Source organism: Eucyclogobius newberryi, unplaced genomic scaffold, assembly GCF_026437365.1.
Source record: "Eucyclogobius newberryi isolate DKJ021-1_F unplaced genomic scaffold, fEucNew1.0.hap1 SCAF_2, whole genome shotgun sequence".
NCBI lineage: Eukaryota > Metazoa > Chordata > Actinopteri > Gobiiformes > Gobiidae > Eucyclogobius > Eucyclogobius newberryi.
In genome coordinates, this window is record NW_027315834.1 from 37,150,913 (window position 1) to 37,175,672 (window position 24,760).

Here is a 24,760-nt window from a genome sequence, read left to right on the forward strand (position 1 = left end):
GAGAAAGTCTCAACTTTTACAAACGCATGTCCTACCTGTTTGCTGTTTATGATGGACGAAACGGCTTTAATTCTGTACATCCTTGTACTCAGTCTGTCCGTAAGGAATCATTGAAAAACAATATCCACTTGTATTTTTCCTGAAGTTATCCGATTTCAAGATATTGTAAAGTAAACAAACTTTTCTTCGTTTCTCGCCGGACGAGAATGCGCTTGTCTGGCGCATTTCTCCGTCCATAACAAATGACCTGTTTGACCTATAAAATAATGTTGGATATCCTTCTTTTCTTCAGACTGTTACCTACAGAATGAGACCATCCACGAATTTTTCTGTCCACGGGTTTGTTTGCTACAGCCTCCGCAAAAAAAAATGCGCCGCTTGCGACGCACATGGATTAGTCTGTTTACATCTAAATAGCGCCGCGTGCGAATGACGTAGCTGAGTTTGATTGGCATATTATTCTAGCCAATGAGAATAGCTTTAGAAAGAGGGGCGGGACAAAGGGCTTATTGACACAGAATCTTCTGTATTCTCGTGCGTAAGGCTCCGGGATTTCTCGGCAGGATTTTGCGCATAACGTTTTCTGATTTTATTAGCCTTTTGGACGTGCATTTTGTTAGATATATGTATTAATATACCAACACAAAAATAAAATAAAAATATTATAATTTTTTTTTTTTTAACCTCTATATGGGAAATTCATGGGTAAACTCATATTTACACATTTTCACATATATTGTTTTTAGCAGTTATAATTATAATTTTTGATACAAAAAGGTCAACAGCACCAAAATGCCTGTTCCCAGATATCTGAAACTTTACACAGTTGTTGTCAATAAGATAAACATCATGTACAGTGAACAGCATAAGCACACAATGAAGTATGTCATGCTCAGGACCATTACAAATTAACAATATTCATGCGAGACTAAAAAAGGATGTTTTGTTTATGTTTGGGCCTCTGTAGTGTAAGTTCTGAAGCCCTGACAGTGTCATGTGCACATCTGCAGAAACTAGAAGGCCTAAGCTTTCTAATGATGCATCACACTTGCATGTGGAACATAAGATCCTCTTTTAATAAGCAATGCCATTTGGGTATGTCCAACCATTGTGCACAGGGCGAAAATAGGTGGATGGTAACAGGTTTTAAAACAATACAAAATGTACAGACTATATACAATACATTTCATTTTATACATCACAATGTGCACAGTTCTGTCCTGATTTCAGCTACAGATCCAAACACCTAATAAAGGTTCTCATGTCAGTCTGCAGTCTTAAATGTGTGGGGAGTTCCACAGTCAGGCTCCAGCAGAGGAGAAGATGTTCTGTGCTTTGGAACCACACAGTCCCCACTCACAGAGGCTCTGGTGTTTGGAACCACACAGTCCCCACTCACAGAGGCTCTGGTGTTTGGAACCACACAGTCCCCACTCACAGAGGCTCTGGTGTTTGGAACCACACAGTCCCCACTCACAGAGGCTCTGGTGTTTGGAACCACAAAGTCCCCACTCACAGACGCTCTGGTGTTTGGAACCACACAGTCCCCACTCACAGAGGCTCTGGTGTTTTGAACCACAAAGTCCCCACTCACAGAGGCTCTGGTGTTTGGAACCACAGTCCCCAACCACAGAGGCTCTGGTGTTTGGAACCACACAGTGCCCACTCACAGAGGCTCTGGTGTTTGGAACCACAAAGTCCCCAATCACAGAGGCTCTGGTGTTTGGAACCACACAGTCCCCACTCACAGAGGCTCTGGTGTTTGGAACCAGGTTAAAGTGACAGTGTTTAAGAAGTGATTTTGAGTCCAACGGCAGAGGCAAAGAAACTGTTCTTGTGGAGGCAGGTTCTGATCAGGATGGACTATAGCCTCCTGCCTGAGGGGAGTGGCCTCCTGCCTGAGGGGAGTGGCTTCCTGCCTGAGGGGAGTGGCTTCCTGCCTGAGGGGAGTGGCCTCCTGCCTGAGGGGAGTGGCTCAAATAGTCCATGTCCAGGGTGAGAAGGGTCTCACCTTATTTATATCTAAAGTGAAGTTCTTTGTACCTTGCAGCCTTGGTTTTGCCTATAGTGTAAGTATAATGAACCTTCAAGCCTTGTTTGTGATTTAATTTCTCTAAACATAATGCCAACAAGGTGTGAAAGATCTATTTATATTGTAGGCAATTTGAGCACTGACATGACCAGAACAAGAGCGATGACATAACACAACATCAATATTCTAAAATGGAAGGCGTTAGAGATTGTCACAGGAGTTGGGATTTTACTCATTTAGAATGTGCACTTAAAATGAAAATACATTTAGTGTTGTAAATGTAGGCTTGCATTATGCAGAGACTGAGTGAAAACTTCAACTATTAAGTTAATTAAAAGTTACTAATCGGCAGGTAAGACATGGCTGGCCTATTCTAGCCCTACACTATTTGTATGTAAATACTTGTAACCTAACCATATACCGTAACCTAATATAGTTACAAATGATGCATATGGATAGACAAGACCTGCAGTCCAGTCATTGCAATGAATCCAAAGCACAAATATTGTTAAATGTTTCATGGCTTTTAAAATATATTATACATAAAATGTGCTCATTTACAGGAAAAAAGCCAGGTATCCCAACTTTAACTTAGTTTTCTTTCAAAAGCATCAACCTAGCGTGACCCAGCAGCTTAGCGGATTACTCCATGGCTTTTTTATGAAACACGGCTAGAAGTGGATTTAGTTTATCACACACCAGAACATATTTCTACACACTTGCTACTTACTGTGAGGTACACAGCTGAGTACACACTGAGCGAAGCCTCCTTGGAAGGGAAGGAGCGGCGTGCATATTCCACCACCACAGGGTTGCCGGTGCAGATGTTGCCGTTCACTATGAACTGGTGGTTGAAGCGGCATTCAGTTCTGGTGTAGTTGGGTTTACAAACGGACAGGAAGTACGGTGAGAGCCCCCCCGTCACCACCTGGCCCGCGTTCACAAAGATGTCCGTGGCAAAGAGGCCGAACGCGAAAACACCTGAGGGACAGACAGACACACATTATGAGACCTCTTAAGTAACTCGCCTCCGTTTCGCCTTATGCCCTGGTGCAGCTCAAATCCGGGCCAAATTGGTGTGTGCATTCACATATCCCACTGCGCTCACCTCATCTCCCTGTTGTCATTAGGCAAAATGAAAGCCAGAATATCTGATGCTATCAAGACAACAAACCCGAGTGCCTGTCTGAGACGATGTGGAGTCATTCATGAAATTAAAAAAACTTCCGAGATTGATAAAAAGTTTAGATTTGATGTGCAAAACAGAAATAAAATCAAAACTACACTGTATGTGGGAGGAACGGATTTACACATCAAATGAATGCGTATTGTCTATTTATATTTTATGTTGCACAAGGTGTACATTTTAAGTTTCAATTTCAATACGATGGAATAATTTAAAATACAGCTTTTTTTTTCTTCAGCGTGATGTCATGGTCCAAGCTCTTGAGGAAAATCATCTCAGACCAACCCGCAGTTCGCAGCATACGACTGAAGAGAGCAGACACACATTCGAGACACTGAGAGATTTTGCATTCTTTAAGTACTTTGATGAGTACAACAGCAGTACTCAACATTGGAGATGGTAAGACCAGATAATGCTTCTACCACCAGCACACTTTGTCCATGTTTGATTCAGACTTTTGACTAGACTTCAGAGGTTTGAGCGTTTATACTGTATATAAATTGCAAAAATATGAGATGTTTTCTGTGGTTTGGTGTTTAAAGAACTTGAAACTCAAAGTAGGGGACTTAGACTTGACTCGGACTTACGGGTAAAGACTTGAGACTTACCCTCTCTGCTAACGTCAATCAATAGTGGTTACATTTTGCACAAGTGTAACAAAATAATAACTAACCACTAGGAACACTAGACAATGTCCTTGCAGTAGAATAAGAAGTTGACTGAATCTATAACCCAACTTCTGTAATCTGTCTACCAACATTATCCAATCATTTGTGACTAAGCAAGAAACTTCCTAATAGTGCTGTGCAATTAACAGAATCATAAACAAGATCGAGGTTCAGTCCAGTCTAATCATCCATGAAAAGCTTGTTTTTTCTTTTTTGGGTCGAATCGTCAGTCAGAAAAACATGTGGTTAGGAGCAGAATTGTTCCCTTTTTGTTTGGTAAATGGCAATGAGAAAAAGTTTGTATTCCGTGTTCAGAATATAATTTTTATACATGTAATCTTTATTGAACCAGGAAAGTCCCATTGATCTCTTTTAGAAGGGAGTCTTGGTCAAAAAACATCGACAAACACAACCCATAACATTGAAAGCCTTGTATTTGTTTTTAAGAGGTCGTCAAACCAATATGAGAGGACAAGTATATTCTTTTTGGGGTTAAACATCCAGCCCTTTTTCCTAGGGTGCATTACTGTTTGACAATATCAAGCCTGAACAAAACCAAAACACTGCTTGCAAAATGCCGGCAGAGCAGCGCACAGGAGCATTCTTAACTGAGACTTATCGTATGGGGTAAGTGAGTGCCAATTAGCCTGATGCAGCCAATTGTCCGCAGATTAGTTTAACAAGAACCCAATGAGATAAACTTCCCTCTTTAGCTTGGGGCATTGATTACGCATCACACTGAGTTACATCCCAGAAGGACGGGAACTCACTTCTCCCCCTTTTCCACATAAAATGTAAATGCGCTAGGCAGTCACTTACCGGATAACAGGTAGAAGCTAGCGGCTAAATAACAAAATAAAGTTGTATGAATGAGTGGGAGGCTCACCAACCCCGACCACTGTCCGCGTTTGCATTCCCGCTGCTGTGAAATATAGCTACTGATTATCTGGACTGCTTAGCCATGAAATTACTCTGCTTTGTATTCTCATCTGCAGAAGGTGGTGGGGAGGGGTAATAAGGAGAGCAGAGGAGAGATAGAGGACTAGAAACTCCAATGATCCAACACATTTGAGAGATTGTGCCCAAACGGGATGGAATGGTAATTCTGATGAAGAACTACGGACTTATGAATTTCCCATGAGCGGTTTAAAATGCAGTCGTGGTTGTGTCAGAAAGGCACAGAAGGTGGGTTCACTAAGTGCAAAATATCAGACACTTTAACAAGTTGTACAATTCTGGTTGAGGGGCCGCTACCTTCTCATCTCCATGGAGATGCTCTACCTGGAAGGTTTCATAATAGTTACAGGTGAAATATGTGGAGATGTAACCCAGTAATAATTAAGGCCTTTTCTAATGCTTTTTTTCCTCAGTAAAAAAAACACTGGGACATTCTAGACAATCCAATCTCCAGGAAAAAACAGAAACGTTTATGTTACAAATGTGTTTCAACAATTAAATTCAAACAAGCATTTGAGAAATTGTGAAATGTCTCTTTTGTAGGTAAAATTAAATACTATAACGAATATGAACAATGTTTCCAATCCATGTGAGATACACAGTCTTTGATGTTTTACTTGAATGTAGTCGGTGTAATCCTTTATTCATCCATTGTAGAAAAACATTCAGTTGTAATCATCTGGACCTTTCTGTGAATCTAGTCTGAGAACTCAGATATTTAATCTACTCTGGGCTGCACTGTTTTAAGTTTCCTCTGAAACTAATCTTTGTTGTTACCATAACAGCCCTGCAATGAGTTGTATGACTCATAGTGTCAGCTGACTGCAGCTACCTCATCGCCGATGAGTACCTGATTACCATCTGAATGGCCTGAGTTGATCTCCTATGGCTTCAAAATGCTGTTGTACCCAACCGGTAAATTAAACCTTATACTTCCATAAGTGTTTAAAGAGGGATTCTCTTTTTTAATCATAACTCTTTCAAACCATCTTTCCTCCTTGCTTAGAATCTTAAACCTCAAGAGAGTGGTGTGTGGCATTGAGATGAAGATCCACGGCGCACTGCAATGTCTTGCATGAGATGTGTTGATAAAGCCTTTTTTTAGTGTCAGATTAGTCTTACCTCTGTACCGCTCTTTACAACTTCCCACACTGCATTGGATTGACTATACTTCATTAGTCTGTTTTTGAGTAGGCCTCTTGTTCTTAGGGTGAACTGTTTTTTGTTGCCCGGTTTAAAATAAAGAGGAATTTTGTGTTGTCTGAAAATCCTTTGTGGTTTTTCAGACAGTCCAGACACAAAAGCGATATAGACGCCATTCCTTCTTTGTTCTGTTTCAATTTTTTTCAGGTTTTCTTTAGCTTTTTTTGAGCCTAAGCGGGGTCACCACAGGCTGAGAGAGCATTCCGGACATGTTTTTCCTCCTTCCTCTTGCCCTTTGAGCTGGTGGGCACTTCTTGTGCTGTGTTGTGTTGTCCTGATCACTCCAGCTTGTGCTGTAGTGGATGGTTAGAGTCAAAGAGCAGGTACTGATCCGTGTGTGTTGGCCTGAGATAATCCCACCCACTGGGATCAGCATTAGGTTCAGACGCTAAGCAGGTACTCATCAGTGACGAGCAAGCTTCAGCCAGCAAACAATAAGGTTACAATGGCCAATTACAGGGCATTGGGGTAGGGTAACAAAGAACATTAGTTTCAGGGGAAACGTAAAACAGTGCAAACAAATAGATAAACATGACTGGCTGTTGTCAGGAGGCTCTGCCCGGGAGGCAGGGCTCAGCCGTGAGTAGGATAAACAGTTCTGCATGTTCTCCCTGTGTCTGCTCCGGTTTTCCCTCTCACTAATAACATGTAAAATAGGCTCCTCCCCTCTGGGTCCGGGACTCCTTCATAAAGCAGTAGTGTACAGTAAATTACACCACCATTAAGGTTATGGAACACTTTATTGCCCCCTTATGGAAATTTGCCCTCTGCATTTGAGCCATCCTTTAACAATAGGGTAACTTTACAGGAGCAGTGAGCCACAGTGAAGCACCCGGGGACCCATCTTCAGAGCTAGTCTTGATCAGGGCCTTAGCTGGAGGATTTTACATTTTGTGCATGTCGAAAACTAACCACTAACCATTCTCTAAAACTGTTGGTATTGTATATTGACATATCAAATTTCATCTCCTCTCAGTGAGTTTGAATAAAAAGCTGCAGTGGTGCATGCATTAGAGCTGGGCGTGTGCCCACTTGGCTCCATGCTCTGATAAATGGCTGAAATCTTTGAGCCAGAAAGGTTTAGTGTATTTAAACAGAGAAGTCTCCATCAGCAACGCCATGGTAGCAAACAATCTGGAGCGCAAGGCCTGGAGTGGTCTGCAGCAACCTCTGCTTCTGGTCAAATGCAGAGGACAATAAAACAATAAATGCAATCTAATCTCACGTAAACAATTACGAATAAAACAATAAAATTGTACTTCAGAAACCATACTTTTGCTCCTACTCTTACTTGAGTAAAATAGTTGGTTATTCCTCCATCTGTGAGTAAGTCTGTAAGTGACAAAAGCTTTACCCTTGGTTCAAACTCTGGTGCGGACGCTGCAGGAATTCCAAAACATTAAACGTAATGAGTGCAAGAGCAAAGTCGTGCTTCACGTTTACCGTAGTCTGAACAGCATTCCACAAAATGCAGCTCAAACACACGCTTGCATTTTTGTTCACAATACTGACAGATTCGAACATTTGTGTTTCTTGCACTTCTCCTTCAGATTTATGATTTGACTTATTGGCAAGTTTTTGTGGTCTACACTTTAAAAATACAAGATTTTCTTTGTCTTTGCAGTTACACTAACTAATTATAAACCAGAAGCATCTTTGCATCTAACATTTACTCTTACTTCAGTAGTAATATATTCAAATACTCTTTTACTTATTTTAATAATTTCTCGAAACACCAAAATGATGTTGACGGAACAACTCACTTCACCTCTCTCAGTGAAGCGGACATAATATCCAGTTAAGACCTGACAGCCATTCCAATAGTCATAGTAAATGTAATATTGGGATTGCATTTCAAATTAAAAAGGTTTTTTCTATGAGGAAGAAGATAACTTGACATTTTAAGAGGAGGAAAAAAAACACTTAATAACATTTTTTTGAATGTCAGTGACTTTGAATGTGAGGCACTCAAGCATGAACCATTAAGTGATATAAAGGAAACAAATATGATTCAAATGTTTTTGAATCATAGGTTATTGCACTTGAGTTCAAATTCAATATTGGGTCAGGACAGCGTGGTACAGCAGGTATTATTTAAAAATATTTAGTATACTCTTTCCACTCCATGACTAAATCAAAATGCACAAACCATAGCTTGAGCTTGAGATATTCATAAAATCTCTGGTAATTGCAATGGCCTATGTTTTGGGAATAGTATTTTGGGTGTCTACTTCTAGGAGCAATATTGGTTTAAAATAAGAATATTCCACTTGAGTTTAGCAGTTTGTACAGGTTGTAAATCAATATTTAAATAATATTAATTTGAAAAAAGGACCAGCTTTTGAAAGAGTTTAGCAAGTTTTCCCAAAAAATAACATGCACCTGAGTATTTTAATATGTCCTACTGTTAAGCTGTGTTTTTTTTTGTCTTCTTACAATAAATCTTCAAATAAATCTTCCATGTATCAGTATCTCAAGTGACTGAATGTTACTTAAATAAGTATCCAGGAAGTTTTTGTTTAACCAAATCAACAAACACAACTGAGCATATTTCAATTTCACTAGACGACAAATAGACGACCCTTGGATTAGACAGATACTCTAATAATGTACTTGTAAATATTCACCAGACAGTAAAACATGCAAAAATGAAAGAAAAGAGGCCAGAAAAGTTGAATAAATATTGGCTAAGCTTTTACACAGCGTCAGTGACAGACGGGGAGCGATTTGCATTGGAGCTCCACTCACAGGTGACAACTGTAAACGTAAGTATGAGCTGCCACAGAGAGGCTGACGGACGCGCTCCGATGTGCACGGCTGCTCACTCTTATCCTTCTGCAACGAATCAGCACAGCCTTGAACTCTGATAGGCCAACGCACGGGTCAATAATGGTGCAAAAAAGAAAAGACAAAGCTATATGGAGAGTTTTGACTCTCCAAAGATATTTTGAAGGGTTTTGTTGAAGGTCACAAGATCTCTCTCCTGGAATTCTTATAAACCATATTAAATAAACAGACATTTTTCTAATCTTTCTTGATTTGAACATGTTTTTTTTGGATTGTCTGACAAGACCTCACACTTTGACAATACATTCCTAACTCCCCGATTTCAATGGGTCGACAGGCAGATTAACCAATCAGAAATGTAATGTCTGTTCATTTAAACAAACATGGCAGTTCACTAGAAAAAAGGGGGAAAAAATAACATGGGGGGCTGAGTTAACAAGCGATGCACCAAAATCTGTAATAAATGAAGTTATATATTTTGTTCTGATGTCCCATGTCAGGAGAGTTTTTTTTACACCCCGTATGATCCGATTCCAGACCCTTCTGCATTTGAACAGAATGTAGAAGGGACTCGATGTTCAGTTTGAATTCAACTCTTCTTACAGTGTCCAAAAATATATTAAAATCTATCCAGTATCATAACATTGTAAATGGCTGTGAATGTCTTTTTTTTTTTTGCTCTTGTTTTTGCAGCCTTAAATTTAGGACATTGCTGACAACATATGCCTTAAGCCAACAAATCAGCAGCAGAGGCACAATGTCTTCATTATGTCCTAAAAATCCACTCTTTTGGATAAATATAGCTTGTTATGAAGCACCATACAGTTTGAAGGTAGTCTACAAAACACGGAGCTCGATCACGCTCTTGCTCTTTCAAGGTCTGGGCTGGACTCACATGAGAGATGAATGGATCCATCACAGCCCAGTGTCACTGATGAAGGGCCACTGCTTCACCAGGGACGTCCAAGTCTCTAAATTGGACTATACTGCATGTAAGTATATGCAGCAAATACTGCAAAAAGGACAATCGTAAAAAAGGTGAACATTTGATTTGAGGACTTTCTTAATTTTTTTATTGACCTTTATTCAACCAGGAAAGTCACACTGAAAGAGGAGCCTATTGTACATGATTTTAGGGGAAACCGGAGCACCCAGAGGAAACCTACGCAGACACTCTGCGCTATGAGGTGAGAGCATTAACCGCTACACCAGCATGCAGACCAAGAAAATTAAAAAGTCAAATTAAAAGCCCAATTCTAGCTTTTTTGAATAACATGCTGTTTTGAGACTCATTTAAACTCCTCAGTGCCCCAGCAGCTGGAGAACTGGCAACCTCTACTGCCATAAAAATCATGGCAGTTCTACATGATGTATTTCAAAGGATATTTAAACTATTTGGTCCAAACATCTTCTCCTTTGCTTTAGTCTGGTTGATCTCATTTTTGCAGAAGACTTTCATTCGAACAATCAATTTCCCAACCTTGCTTTGGAACCTGCTGATTCTCGTGCCTCTGTACCTGATTGTCCTGTTCCTCCTGCCTGGTTTGATTAGGGTGATGGTTGCTATGGGAACACTTTTGGTATGGGTTCTTACCTATGAAGCGAATGACACGACGGATGAGAGGGTTGAGGTAACAGCAGTCCCCCGTCACTATGATCTTCTCCTGCGCCAGAAGAGCCTCCCTGGTGGACTTCATCACAAACATGGTCACCTCGCCGATAAAAATCTGCAAAACAATCGGAAAATCGAGTTAAGGGGTGAAAACTAAACCAAAAGAAGTTAGGCGAGTTAGGCAGCAGTCTCATCCAGCTTTAGGGTTACATTGGTGTCAGTATTTGGTTCAAAGCCATTGTTTTTGTGATTTGAATTAAGGCTGTGAAACGTAACTTTAAACACTAATAAGGCAAGGCAAGTTTATTTGTAGAGCATATTTCATACACAAGGCAATTCAAAGTGCTTCACACAACAGCAAAAATGCATTAAAATCACAAAGAATTTACAGAACAAAACAATTTAAGACATAAAAGAGAAGAGTGCAAAGAAAAATCCTTTCAGTCATGTGCGCAGCTAAGCAAAACAGTTTTTAGCTTAAATTTGAACGTACATACATATTAAAATATCCAATGTTCTGAAAGTTATGATTGTCTTGTTGTTGATAATATGTCCCGACACAATGGGGATTGTTGCAGGGTCGTGCAGAGCTTTTTCCGAAATCTGTGACGAAATCATTAGCTTAGGTTAGCCTTTTTTGTCCCCATAGGGAAATTTGTCTTCTGCATTTGACCCATCCTTCACCCTGTGCTGTCGGGGCAACCTGTCATGAGCAGTGCCCAGGGACTTGAGCTGGTTTTGGTCAGGACTCTAGCTGGAGCATTTTACTTATTGTGCATGTTTCAGGTTGATGGGGTAAACCAGAACCTGGAGGAAACCCACCCAGGCCCAGGAATCGAACCCAGAACCTTCTTGCTGTGAGGCGAGATTGCTCAGCCACAAAAAACAAGTGCAGACCAAAAATGTAGTCATATCTTTTCAGCTGAGAACCATGTGTCTTGACTTCAGTCTGTGTTCAAACTAGTATCTTAATTGAATTTCTTCAGGTCTGTGCTGGTATTACATCACATCTAATGGAAAAGTGCTGCTCAGTCCAGTGCCTGAGGTGAGAGGGGCCATTAAAAGACTTGTTTAAAGAGGCTCACACCGCCTCGAACTCAAGGAAATGTCTAACATCATTTTGAAGTTAGAAGCATTGTAGCATGTAATCAATCACTTATCAGTACATCAAATATGTTTATGCTTCTTTAGAAGCTGCAGCCTCACACTGCAGACTCCTAGACTTATGTGTTATGTTTATTTTATGAAAATTCAACCACGCCGTGGGTATTTGCGCTGTTTGGCTCATAAAATCACGAATAAGAGGTGGATCGTAAAACTAAAAACTGGCTAAAAGCTTAGACGGTGTAGAATATTTTTTATGGATACCAAGCTGCCGCGAGAGAGAGAGAGCACGAGAGAGAGCACGAGAGAGAGAGAGAGCACGAGAGAGAGAGCACGAGAGAGAACACGAGAGAGAGAGCACGAGTGAGAGAGAGCACGAGAGAGAGAGAGCACGAGAGAGAGAGAGAGCACGAGTGAGAGAGAGCACGAGAGAGAGAGAGCACGAGAGAGAGAGCACGAGAGAGAGAGCACGAGAGAGAGAGAGCACGAGAGAGAGAGAGCACGAGAGAGAGAGAGAGAGAGAGAGAGAGAATATTGGGGCAGATATTAAACTTAAGGAGTCTTTTGTACGCAGGGCCATCCAGCTCTAAAGACTCTGAACATGTCTAGAACTTTTGTGAGCTTTTTTACCTTTTAGTGTTGATACTGTGTGCTTTTAATTATTTTATTTTATGAAAATTCAACCACGCCGTGGGTATTTGCGCTGTTTGGCTCATAAAATCACGAATAAGAGGTGGATCGTAAAACTAAAAACTGGCTAAAAGCTTAGACGGTGTAGAATATTTTTTATGGATACCAAGCTGCCGCGAGAGAGAGAGAGCACGAGAGAGAGCACGAGAGAGAGAGAGAGCACGAGAGAGAGAGCACGAGAGAGAACACGAGAGAGAGAGCAAGAGAGAGAGAGAACACGAGAGAGAGAGCACGAGAGAGAGAGAACACGAGAGAGAGAGCACGAGAGAGAGAGAGCACGAGAGAGAGAGAGCACGAGAGAGAGAGAGCACGCGAGAGAGAGAGCACGAGAGAGAGAGAACACGAGAGAGAGAGAGCACGAGAGAGAGAGAACACGAGAGAGAGAGAGCACGAGAGAGAGAGCACGAGAGAGAGAGAGCACGAGAGAGAGAGAGCACGAGAGAGAGAGAGCACGCGAGAGAGAGAGCACGAGAGAGAGAGAACACGAGAGAGAGAGAGCACGAGAGAGAGAGAACACGAGAGAGAGAGAGCACGAGAGAGAGAGCACGAGAGAGAGAGAGCACGAGAGAGAGAACACGAGAGAGAGAGCACGAGAGAGAGAGAGCACGAGAGAGAGAGAGCACGAGAGAGAGAGAGCACGCGAGAGAGAGAGCACGAGAGAGAGAGAACACGAGAGAGAGAGAGCACGAGAGAGAGAGAACACGAGAGAGAGAGAGCACGAGAGAGAGAGAACACGAGAGAGAGAGAGAACGAGAGAGAGAGAGCACGAGTGAGAGAGAGCACGAGTGAGAGAGAGCACGAGAGAGAGAGAGCACGAGAGAGAGAGAGCACGAGAGAGAGAGAGCACGAGAGAGAGAGAGCACGAGAGAGAGAGAGCACGAGTGAGAGAGAGCACGAGAGAGAGAGCACGAGAGAGAGAGCACGAGAGAGAGAGCACGAGAGAGAGAGAGCACGAGAGAGAGAGAGCACGAGAGAGAGAGAGCACGAGAGAGAGAGAGCACGAGAGAGAGAGAGCACGAGAGAGAGAGAACACGAGAGAGAGAGAGAACGAGAGAGAGAGAGCACGAGTGAGAGAGAGCACGAGTGAGAGAGAGCACGAGAGAGAGAGAGCACGAGAGAGAGAGAGCACGAGAGAGAGAGAGCACGAGAGAGAGAGAGCACGAGAGAGAGAGAGAGCACGAGTGAGAGAGAGCACGAGAGAGAGAGAGCACGAGAGAGAGAGCACGAGAGAGAGAGAGCACGAGAGAGAGAGCACGAGAGAGAGAGCACGAGAGAGAGAGAGCACGAGAGAGAGAGAGCACGAGAGAGAGAGAGCACGAGAGAGAGAGAGAGAGAGAGAGAGAGAGAGAATATTGGGGCAGATATTAAACTTAAGGAGTCTTTTGTACGCAGGGCCATCCAGCTCTAAAGACTCTGAACATGTCTAGAACTTTTGTGAGCTTTTTTACCTTTTAGTGTTGATACTGTGTGCTTTTAATTATGAATGTGTGTTTAAAACTAGTTCTGCCCGCTAGATTGCTCTGCAGAGTCAGTAATTTGATTGATTGATTGATTGATTGAACTTTCCTGATTAAATAAAAATTAAGATAATTAAAGACCCTAGTGTTTTATGACATGGTAATACGATCAATCCCAATCCTAAAAGACTATTAAGACTAGAAAGCATAATGTCTCCTTCTTGTATTTATGTATTCATTTTATTTACTTTATAATCACACCAAACCTGTAGTTTTTCTAGAATATTGATGCAGCTAGGACAGACCAATCAAATACAGTTTTACAACATGACACCACATGATAAGAAATAATAAATGCACTTCCAACATTTGAATGAAACTATATTCAATAACCGATACTTCAACAAACTATATTTCAACAACCGAAATATGTATTTTCTGGTGAATAATGAAGCCTGCGTAAATTCAGCCTGGAAGACCTAACTCCACCCATCTACGTCAAGTCCACCATGGAAGGATCCCTCTCCCCAGCGCTATCATCGCACTCAAGCGGGCGTGGCCTGTCCGTCTGTGAGAGTCAGATCCCTCACTTCACCATGGACTCTCCCAGGTTTCTGCGCTTATCCCAAAGAGGTTATGCAGTTTTTCCCGGCCAAGAAGGAGGGTGAAAGGTCAGGGGGCGTCTGCACCATGGCCCTCGCACCTGCTCAACGCTCCAAGTGACTCCTCCCCGCTCCCAATCAGCGCCCAGGCGGTCACATTTAAGCCCTCAGGCAGATGGCTCGACCGCTCATACCGTACTGCGACCCACCACCTCCCCAGCTCCTCCTCTGCATTCCCCTCATCCTCTACCTTCTCTTCACATCTACCACCACCAGTCTCCAGGCTCCGGGGGGAAACATCTAATACAAATAGATCATGGAGTGCCCATGATTGCAACGTCTTCCGCCGGGGTCTGAGCGCCAAATAACTCACGTAATAAAGCTTGCTAAACAGTCCTGTCTCGTGGTCTCTTTGTCTCTCCAGTGTGAAATGACCTTAAATGACAACACAACCAGCTCTTTCATCAAACAGTGAAGTCATTCCACTTTAAATAACCCAGCGTCAAACCCAAAACTCCATTTGCACGCATCACTTGACATCGGCTTAGCGTCTCCCCGATGAAAACATCTGCGATAGAAACGGTCCAATCATACATAAAACATTGAGAGGTGTAAATGTCCGAGGAACAGTTAGCCGATCCAAGCGGTCGACTCATTTATAGACGGGCACGAGTCATTACCCTTCAAAGGCCAGCGCGTTATTTCACCTGTGGCATTAGACTGGACATCAAAACGGCAAAAATCACTGCTCACGTTATTGCGGCAGGTTGTCCGTCATTCCGTTATGCACGCCCTCATTGTCTCGGAACAGGTTCTATGTGACAAAGGTAGATTCATGGTGCTGGGGGATTATTAAAGATGCAGTAAAGGGGGAGGAGTGTGTATATAATGAGGGTCAGACCAAGGTGAGCAGGTTAATGTTAAATGTCCCTGCGAAGTCGAGTGAATAAGTCATTTGCAACATCTGTGGTAGTTCTTGTTTTGGCAGGGTTAAATGTGGCTGAATGAACGTCTCGGAGAAAAGCAGACGGCAAAGTTTGGCAAAGTTACAGGCAAGGTCTGCGGAGAGGTGATGGATAGAATGTGTTTTTCATGGTATGTTTTGAGATTTACCTTCACTTCACACAATAATATTTTTGATACACGTTGTTTTACCTTTGGCCAAATTATTTCTGTGTTCAATATGGCATCAGATGCAGTCATAGCGCCCCCTGCAGGCGTATGTCATGGCAATTTAGGCTTAGAGGCGTTGAAAAAAAGATCAATTGAGAACAAATATATGACAGATTTGTACAAAAGAGTTGATCCCTTAAAAGTTAGTCTTATCTTTATTTGAAAGGGTGACAACACACGGTCCGTATACTGCACATTAAACTGAATCTCTGATGTATGGGCAGCTTTATAGACCGTAGAATAAAAATATGTCCAGCGTAACCTCTTCCTCTCCGACCATGTGGACCATAAATTACAGCATCTATGCTAATTGGCCGTCATCCAGGCATGCCATTGTTAATCCTGATTGGCTGATGCTGCGCTGCGTTTTCCAAAGAGCTGGAGACTAATTTAATCAAAAAACACAGCATCCTCCATGGGAATAAAAATGCATAAAAGATCCGCTGCAAGAACAAACAATGGAGCTGCAGTGAATACTGTTGTCGTGTCCTTGGAAAGAATGTGTGTGTTTGCGAAAGCGACTGTGGGACAATGGATGGGGAAAAGCACATCTGCACGTGTATACTGCTTTATAGAAGCCAAACCAAAATAGTTTGTACATAAATACAATCATGGAAAAAGCATCTTATTCGTAGGGCGGAAGGATTTTTAGTTTTTTAGTCGGATAATAAATGAGCAAAATGTATAGTCGACTAGTTATGGGTGGGTAATATTGACAAAAAATAATGTCTCAATACTTTTCTGTCAATCCAACAAAAAAGTGTTAAAACATGTCTTTAAAAGTATCAGTTGAGTTACTTAATTATTAGACGAACGTGAAATGTATGTCAAATTAATCACAAAAGTGCAGAAATAGAAATACCACCTTATACTATTATTTGAAATTTTCCAACATTTTTATTTTGAATCAACTCTTTTCTTTTTGTAGCATTTTTTTTACCATAAATGATATACTCATTCACAATTCTACATCCAATTTCGACATATGGCTCACCTCTACAAGTAATTGTATGATACAGATAAATGGATTTACTACATGGTACAACAGCAGAAAGCAGCAGGGTAAATCCTTGCTATCTAAATAAAATAATTAGAAACCATCTACCGATTAATCGACTACTAAAGAATTACAGCCCTATTTAATCGTGTTGAACGTTTAATGTCATTGCAGCCACCAGGTCGCCCACCGCGCTTAACAGACAAAGTTACCAGGTACTTTAAAGTATCCGTTACCTCACACTCGAGTCAAAAAGGGAAAATGCCGGCGAACTATTCAAGAGCATTGGAAATTGGCAAGCGCACGTCTCAGACCCGACCCGCCTGGACCCCGCCTGGACCCGCCCGGACCCGCCTGGACCCACCTGGACCCCGCCTGGACCCGCCCGGACCCCGCCTGGACCCCGCCTGGACCCGCCCGGACCCGCCCGGACCCGCCCGGACCCGCCTGGACCCCGCCTGGACCCGCCCGGACCCCGCCTGGACCCGCCCGGACCCGCCCGGACCCCGCCTGGACCCGCCTGGACCAGCCACACTTGGACGCTCACCTAAATTTTACATGAACAGCTGTGCAACTTGGCAAAACATTTTTTTTCATGAACACACTCCAGTTCACCCAAGCAACTCTCCCATTTCATATGTATTTGTGTCCAATCCATCAAACTCAGTGTCACCACATGGAGGCGACCCACTTCATAACTTTTAATCGTTTTGCTCCAGCTTCTCGTCTGAAACCTGCTCGACACTTATCTCTGAGGACAATACCCAAACTTACTGTGCGTTTTATCCCCACAATAAAACGGCCAGTAACTTTTAGCTTTACAACGCCGAATGTTTAGAGAGCAAAGGCAATATAAACCAAAGTGAGAAGGCGAAAGGGCCAGCAATAAGGAAGTGCTCCATCGCAAATAAATAGATGATGCCCGCCAGGCCGCCAGCCACTTCTAGCAATCACTGTCTTGATTAAGTGGCTCTTGAAGTACTAATAAGAAAGTCCATTGAAAGCTTTGAGTGGAGGATGAGTCTGGCAGTAATAAATGTATGGAACTCTATAGTAACGGCATGTGCGCCAACTGCGGGCAAACAAATAAGGCAGATATAGGTGTGTTTGTGTGATTTCTTCTGGTATTTACTATTAATCTCTGACACAAATACATTACAATCTTATATTGTATTCCTGTTAAACCAAACTATTTATCTAAAACCACTTATTAATGGAAACGGTTCCATTGACTTGATGTTCAAAATACTGTCGCTGATTTCCACCAGTCTCTTTTTGTTTTCTTTTTTACCCCTGTATAAAATTAGAATTGTAACTTTCTGAAGGTGTCGCGTCACCTTTATGATTCCAGGAAAATTGAAAGTAATGACCATTATTCAGAACACCATGGAGATGAATATGTTTTATGCAATACCGTGGAATATTAAGATCCTGGCTCAGAAACACAAAAGTACACACATATAAGTAATACTATTATCAATAATAATGAATTATAATGACAAGCAAACAACAGAAAAGAACAGAACTGACAAACATTTAAGAGGGTGAGTTTTGCTTGGCCCTGACCTTGGGCGCAGTCATGTGTCAGTATTGTGGGCCAAAGTCAGAGAGGAAAGGAGACAACAGCGGGTGAGAAAAAACTTATTTTGTCATGTCCAAATTGAGCTGTAACTAACTTGCAAGGTCACAATTTGCTGACCCATGCAGCCTCTCACGCTATGTCACCATCAAAGTCATCCCAGCAGTGCTGTTTCTGCCTATAGCTGCAGTTTATTGATTATTGTTGTGCCAAAATGGCAACACAAAGCTGTTGAACCCTTTGTGTATCATTGTTGCTCACAACAAAAACGAGTTCAGTTTTAGTGGTTTATTTTGTCCCAAACTTTCTTAGAAAAAATTGGAAACCAAGTGCTATTAACAATGTGAAAAAAACAACAACACATTTATAGGATGACATCATGAACTAAGCCCTATGTTTTCTTCTGCTTAACAGATGTTGCCCACTCTGTAACCACACACCAAATGACGGGCAGGTAAAATGGCTCCACTTTCATGCCCCTCCCACAGGCATCACATTATCCAACCACAATACATTCACAAAAAGAGCACCATTTTCCCCAAGGTAATACATAATAAATATTCCCAGGATTATCAAACTTTATTTAGCCATTCCTTCAATGGACAGCTCACACCAAGAGTAAATAAAATGACACAAATATCACATGATCATTCATGCCGCGCGCAAATGTGCAATATAATGCGCCCCATACATTTGCCTCTGTTTGGCCAACCAGCGGGACATACGTATATGGAAGTAGGGAGGAGCGAGGAGTGGGCGGGACTGGGCAGTACGGAACGACAATGGACAAGTGGAGGGTAAATGTCGCTGTTTAGTGACATTTCCCGGCCTGTTTAACATAAACATGGTTAGAACAACACATGGGGCACAATGTGGGCTCCGAGCAGCAGAGTTACGGGAGCACACGGGGCGGTGCCCTCAGTGCCAGGGTTGACTGGGCAGAGCCGACACAATCGTAATTTTTGTAATAAAAATAATACTACATTTAACAGAACGAGGTAAGTACAGAGCAGTGGGAGTGTTTTTGGTGAAAACGTGATTTTTATTTCAGCACAACTATGTCTCAAATGCAATAAACAGAACAATAAAGACTCCTACAACATGCATAAATCGAGTGAGTTCATAATGAAGGAAACTCATTATAACACTGTTAAAATTATGATTTTGGTCCAAAGCTTGACAGTCCATACATGTGACATCAGTATAGGCAGAGCTACGATATATAAAGTACATTGACTTAATTTAACATGGCTCTTGGTTCGTTACCTAACTAGCATGCTAATAGATAAGTCAATTAAAATCAGACGTCTGCATCCATCTTTATCAGTGATGCAAATGAACTCATCTAGGTAACGTAATGAGATGAGATGTTGTTTTACCATAGGTTGAAATACAGCAGATGCTTAATGGCCCAAGGCATTTTAAGTACATGTTATATTTTTTTTCTTCTGATGAAATGAAAGGAGAAGTAAATGAAGAATGACTTGGTAGTGTCCACTGTAACTGTAATCTACCTGCTCCACATAATGTATTTCTCTTTTCTTATCTTGTGTCTGGTTGTTTTTCCTCAAACCTAAAATATGCTCAACAGTCAAATGGACTAGGATCCTGGCTCAAACTCTGGGGAAGGTCCAGCGGGCGCTGCTCTGGTTCTGTGGATGTCCAGTGGCTTTGTTAGTCAAAAGCAGAGAAGTTGTTTCTCTGCAGGGCAAAAAAGTTTACTGTTTCTCACCTGGTATGCAATTTGAAAAGGTGCCCAAAGGTGCTCAAACCAAAACCTTGATGGGCACATTAATGTCTGTAATTCAAATGTTTACATAAAAAGACATTTGGCACTGTATGTGACATGATTTCCCGTCTCCAATTCAAACCTGGGTCCTCCTGTTAGCATATAACGGATACGTGTCTGTGCTGTGATTCTTTGCCACCGTCCTGCCCAGTATTGATCTTTACACGAGGGCATTCTCTCAGAAGAACAGTGAGGTGTGTGAACTGACTCGATGCAAATGTGACCAACTGTCCACTTTTTTTTCTTTGATATACTGTTGCCATCTGCCTTCTCTGTAAATCTATAAAAGACCCTTTGAGACCGGGTCAGTGCAGGGAGAGAGACCCACAGATTCTGCATGAGGGACAGCTCATTCTGACTGTACAACAGAATTAAACGATTCACAACTCAGATGCCCTTCCCTGCAGGCTTTTCCTCAAAGTGTTTGATGTTATTGGCCCCTGGGTTACCAAAATGGTAAATCTCTCTCTTTCTACCGGTGTGTTTCCTGGTCCATTTAAACATGCCATAGTTGAGCCATTACTGAAAAAAACAAACTTGGACCCGACAGACCCAAAAAGTTTCAGACCCATATCAAAGCTCCCGTTCATGTCCAAAATCCTTGAGAAGGTGGTCTCTGAACAATTGTCAGATTTCCTTGAGCAGTCAAACATTCACGACTCTTTTCAATCTGGTTTCCGCAAACATCATTCTACGGAAACCGCATTGCTAAAAGTGTCCAGTGACATTATGATGTCTGCTGATTCTAGAAAATGCACTGTTTTAGTTCTGTTGGATCTGTCTGCTCCTTTGACACCGTCGACCATCATATCCTGTTGAACAGACTGAGGGACCTGATTGGACTATCGGGGTCAGTTCTTCATTGGTTTTCCTCATATTTATCCGGTCGGAGCTTTAGTGTTGCAGCAAACCAAATAATGTCCGACTCAGCTGATCTGTTGTGTGGAGTTCCTCAGGGCTCCGTTTTGGGTCCCGTCCTATTTCTGCTTTATATAATTCCCCTGGGAATGATCATTAAAGAGTTTAGTGATGTGTCCTATCACCTGTTCGCTGACGATATTCAGCTATATTGCTCTTTTAAACCTTCTGAGATCCAGAAGTTGGTCAGTTGTTTAGTGCAAATAAAACAATGGCTGAGTAAAAACTCTGCAGCTAAATGCTGACAAAACAGAAACTCTGATTATTGCCCCTGATGATGCCGTTACAGGGATAAACCAGTATTTGGGTGATTTAGGCCAGACTGCTAAACCAAGTCTTAGAAACTTGGGTGTTGTCTTTGACAAAGACATGTCTTTAGAGCACCACTCCAAGCTGTTGACGAGGAACTGTTTCTTTCAGTTGAGGAAAATCTCTAATCTCAGGAAAATAGTGTCTCAAAATGATCTGGAACTTATAATTCATGCATTTGTGTCTTCACGTTTAGACTATTGTAACAGTTTGTTTTCCTGTCTTAACAAGAAGGAACTCTCTCGTCTGCAGCTGGTCCAGAACTCTGCAGCGAGGATCTTGACCCGCACAAATAGAAGGGCCCACATTTCACCCTCAAAGCCCTTCACTGGCTGCCGGTCTCCTACCGGATACAGTTTAAAATTCTTGTTTTAACTTTTAGAGCTTTAAATGGTCAGGTCCCATCGTACATCAGCGATCTGATTAAACCGTACACTCCCTCTCGCTCATTAAGGTCCTTGGACCAGAAACTGTTGCTGGTTCCTCGCACCCGTTTCGGGACCAGAGGAGACAGATCCTTCCAGGCTGTTGCCCCCAAACTCTGGAACAATCTTCCGTTCTCCCTACGGTCACTGGACTCAGTTATTGCTTTTAAGGGTCAGCTTAAAACCTTTTTATTTAGTCAAGCCTTTTAATTGCATTTGTTTTAGCGGCTGATTTGACTGTATATTGTTGAATATGTATTGTTCACTGTAAATTTGTTGTGTTTTTATCGTTATTATTCTGTGTTTTGTAAAGCACTTTGTGACTTCTGTCTGTGAAAGGTGCTATACAAATACAAATTTACCTACTTACTTACTTACAACTCTGTTCTATTGTTCTATTGTTTTATTTTATTTCATGATAATCGTTCATTTCATTAGTGTTGTCACAATACTAACATTTCAAATGGTTGAAATGGATTGACTGATGCTAAAACTTGATGGATTAAATTGATCCTGTACACAGAGAACACCAGGCTTAGGGATGTCAGTCCCCATTTACTACTCGATTCTATGTACATTGATACTTAAAAATATATGTTTAAAATTACATTGTATTGTATAAAATAAATTGTTTTCATGATCATTGTAGAATTTGAATTGTAGTATTGTGACAACATCATATAATTTCATAAAACAAAAATGTAATGGTCAACACATCATTTTGAGAAGTTTCTTTCCTGCTGCTGTCAGACTCTACAACAAACACTGTTAGCCCTGAACACGTGTATACTGTCATACCCATGTGCAATACTGACATAATCATGTGCAATACTGACATACCCATGTGCAATACTGTCATACCCATGTGCAATACTGTCATACCCATGTGCAATACTGACATAATCATGTGCAATACTGACATACCCATGTGCAATACTGACATACCCATGTGCAATACTGTCATATTCATGTGTAATACTGTCATATTCATATGCAATACTGTCATATTCATGTGCAATACTCTGACATAATGTCAATCATATTGGTGCAATATTCTCCGTCCATATAACTATCATATACTGTCATACCCATGTGCAATACTGACATGATCATGTGCAATACTGACTTAATCATGTGCAAGAGTGTTACTATTGTTACCATGAGCGTGCACAATTCCCCTGTGCGGACGCACAAAAGCCTCGTTGCTACACATGCATTTGTTTATTAGCGCGACGGATCGCATCACATCTCTCGTCTCCGTAGATTTCCGTCTCTTCTGAGTCAGCTCGAACTGTCTTTCTCTGTCTTAATTTATAACTATATTATAATAGATCCTTGCGCTTAGACACAGGAAAACGTGCTGCTCTCCTGGGGACGAGCCAACAAGGCTGCAGGCGAGCGGTAGGTGCGTTCTATGATTGACATGTGAAGGATCTACTCGGCTGTCCACGCCACGAGGAAATGAGACTCGGCGCCACATAATTCCTTTAATGTGACACTTTCTGTAGGTGGAAAATCACCTGCATTATTCCAAGGAAATAGAAAGGCAAAACCATACTTCAGAATATTCTCCATGGAGATAGTTGTTTTATGTCATACTGCAGAATATTATAGCCAAGTATAATTTTTTTTTAATGAAAAAATATGCTTTTATTTCAGTCTTTTTTTTTTCTTTTAAGATTATACAGTGGGGCTTTAATTTTATCATGCGTTACTACATCTGGAAAAGTTCAAGAGCATCCATAGTACAAATGAGTATGATGTTTAGTTTCGGTATCAACAAGCATCTGTATCATATAAAAGAATTGTGCTTTTCGCCATGCATTTATTATCAGATTTGAAGAAAATCGGACTTATTTGAGAACCGCACTGCGCTGCTTGGCTCAGAGGCCTGTGCCGCATGCCTATAAATCCCTTCTGTTCATGTATTCCTCGGGTGTATTGTACTGTGACATGCCATCAACATGCAGCTCATGTGTGCCCTGTCTGTGTGTGTCTGACCAGCCTCACCTTCTACACAAACACATCTGTGCTACACAAACACACACAAACACACACAACTGCATCAGTATTAACTCATAAACAAGTAACAAGCTCCAGTAGGTTCTGCCTATAAGATCTGACAGCTTTAATCATGAATTGACCCATGGGTGCACAAACATAAGGAGCACGGCCGGGCAAAAGCATGGAGCAAGAGTGACATCTGGTGGCTCTCAGTGTAACTGCAATGAAAGGACATAATACTGAAGGGTTTTTTGTTTTCTTTTTTGCTCATTTTTATGCATGATTAATGTTATTGCTTTTCTTATTCAAATTTGGTAGTGGTACTTAGGACTATGTAGTTCTGACAGTAGTATTATCATAATTTTTTTATACATATATTAGTATTTTTTACTTTTACTACAGTAAGTATTTGTATTAATATAAAATGTAAATATATTATTATATCTTATAACTAACAACACCTGTAATTAATCTAATATCTATAATATTATAAGTAGAACTTTAACTGCATTATCAATTTTGTATACTTGATATGTAGTGCACAGACATTTGCTATTAATATTTTTTTTTATTTATTCAACTCAAGAAAACAATGCTAAGTGTTTATTGTAACATAAGAACACATTGTGCATAACTCATAATAGATAAATGGCATAGAACAGATAGAGCATTAATAGTGCAATAATAGTGCAATATACTATAATAATAAATACACTACTTTTCCTCCCACGCTTTGAATCCTGCGGCCCAAACAACGGTGCGTCTAATGTATAGATTTTCTCCAAAATCATTCAGACTTTTTGATTCCTGTCTTGTTATTATCAGTAATATAGTTAAATCAGTAGCAGTAGTAGTAGTAGTAGCATTAACAGAAAGCTGTATCTACTTGTTTCACTTTTATTTATACTTAAGACTATATCAGTATTACAGTCAGATGAGCACATACTTGTATACTTCTGCTGTGTATCTTGAACAGTAACATGTTATTTTAAAACAACAATGAAAAAGTAGTAGTAAGTAGTTTGCAGTAGCTCCAAATCTCATCTACTTCAGTCCAACACTGATTCAAATGAGTGTTGTCAAGATACTAAAATTGCAATTACAATTTTTTCCAAACAATAGAAGACACACAAATAACACAAAATAATAGTAAGTTTGTACTAGTTCTGATAAAGCTCAAGATCCTTCTAAAGTTGTTTAGGAAAAGCCACATTTTCTCCTGTTAATGTACCGGTAGTTGTTTTCAGTATCGAAACTTACTCAAATGA

The 24,760-nt window shown here is 41.2% G+C and overlaps 1 protein-coding gene across 2 annotated transcripts in view; it reads right to left on the minus strand.

Annotated features, from left to right (window-relative positions):
• plppr1 (phospholipid phosphatase related 1) overlaps positions 1-24,760 on the minus strand; it is an 83,677-nt gene that overhangs the window by 10,951 nt on the left and 47,966 nt on the right. For both annotated transcript variants that reach the window (XM_072455225.1, XM_072455226.1), the window contains exons 4-5: positions 10,428-10,560; positions 2,763-3,013 (exon numbers count right to left, since the gene is read on the minus strand). In XM_072455225.1, the coding sequence (XP_072311326.1) occupies positions 2,763-3,013; positions 10,428-10,560 (384 nt within the window). The remainder of the gene's footprint in view (positions 1-2,762; positions 3,014-10,427; positions 10,561-24,760) is intronic.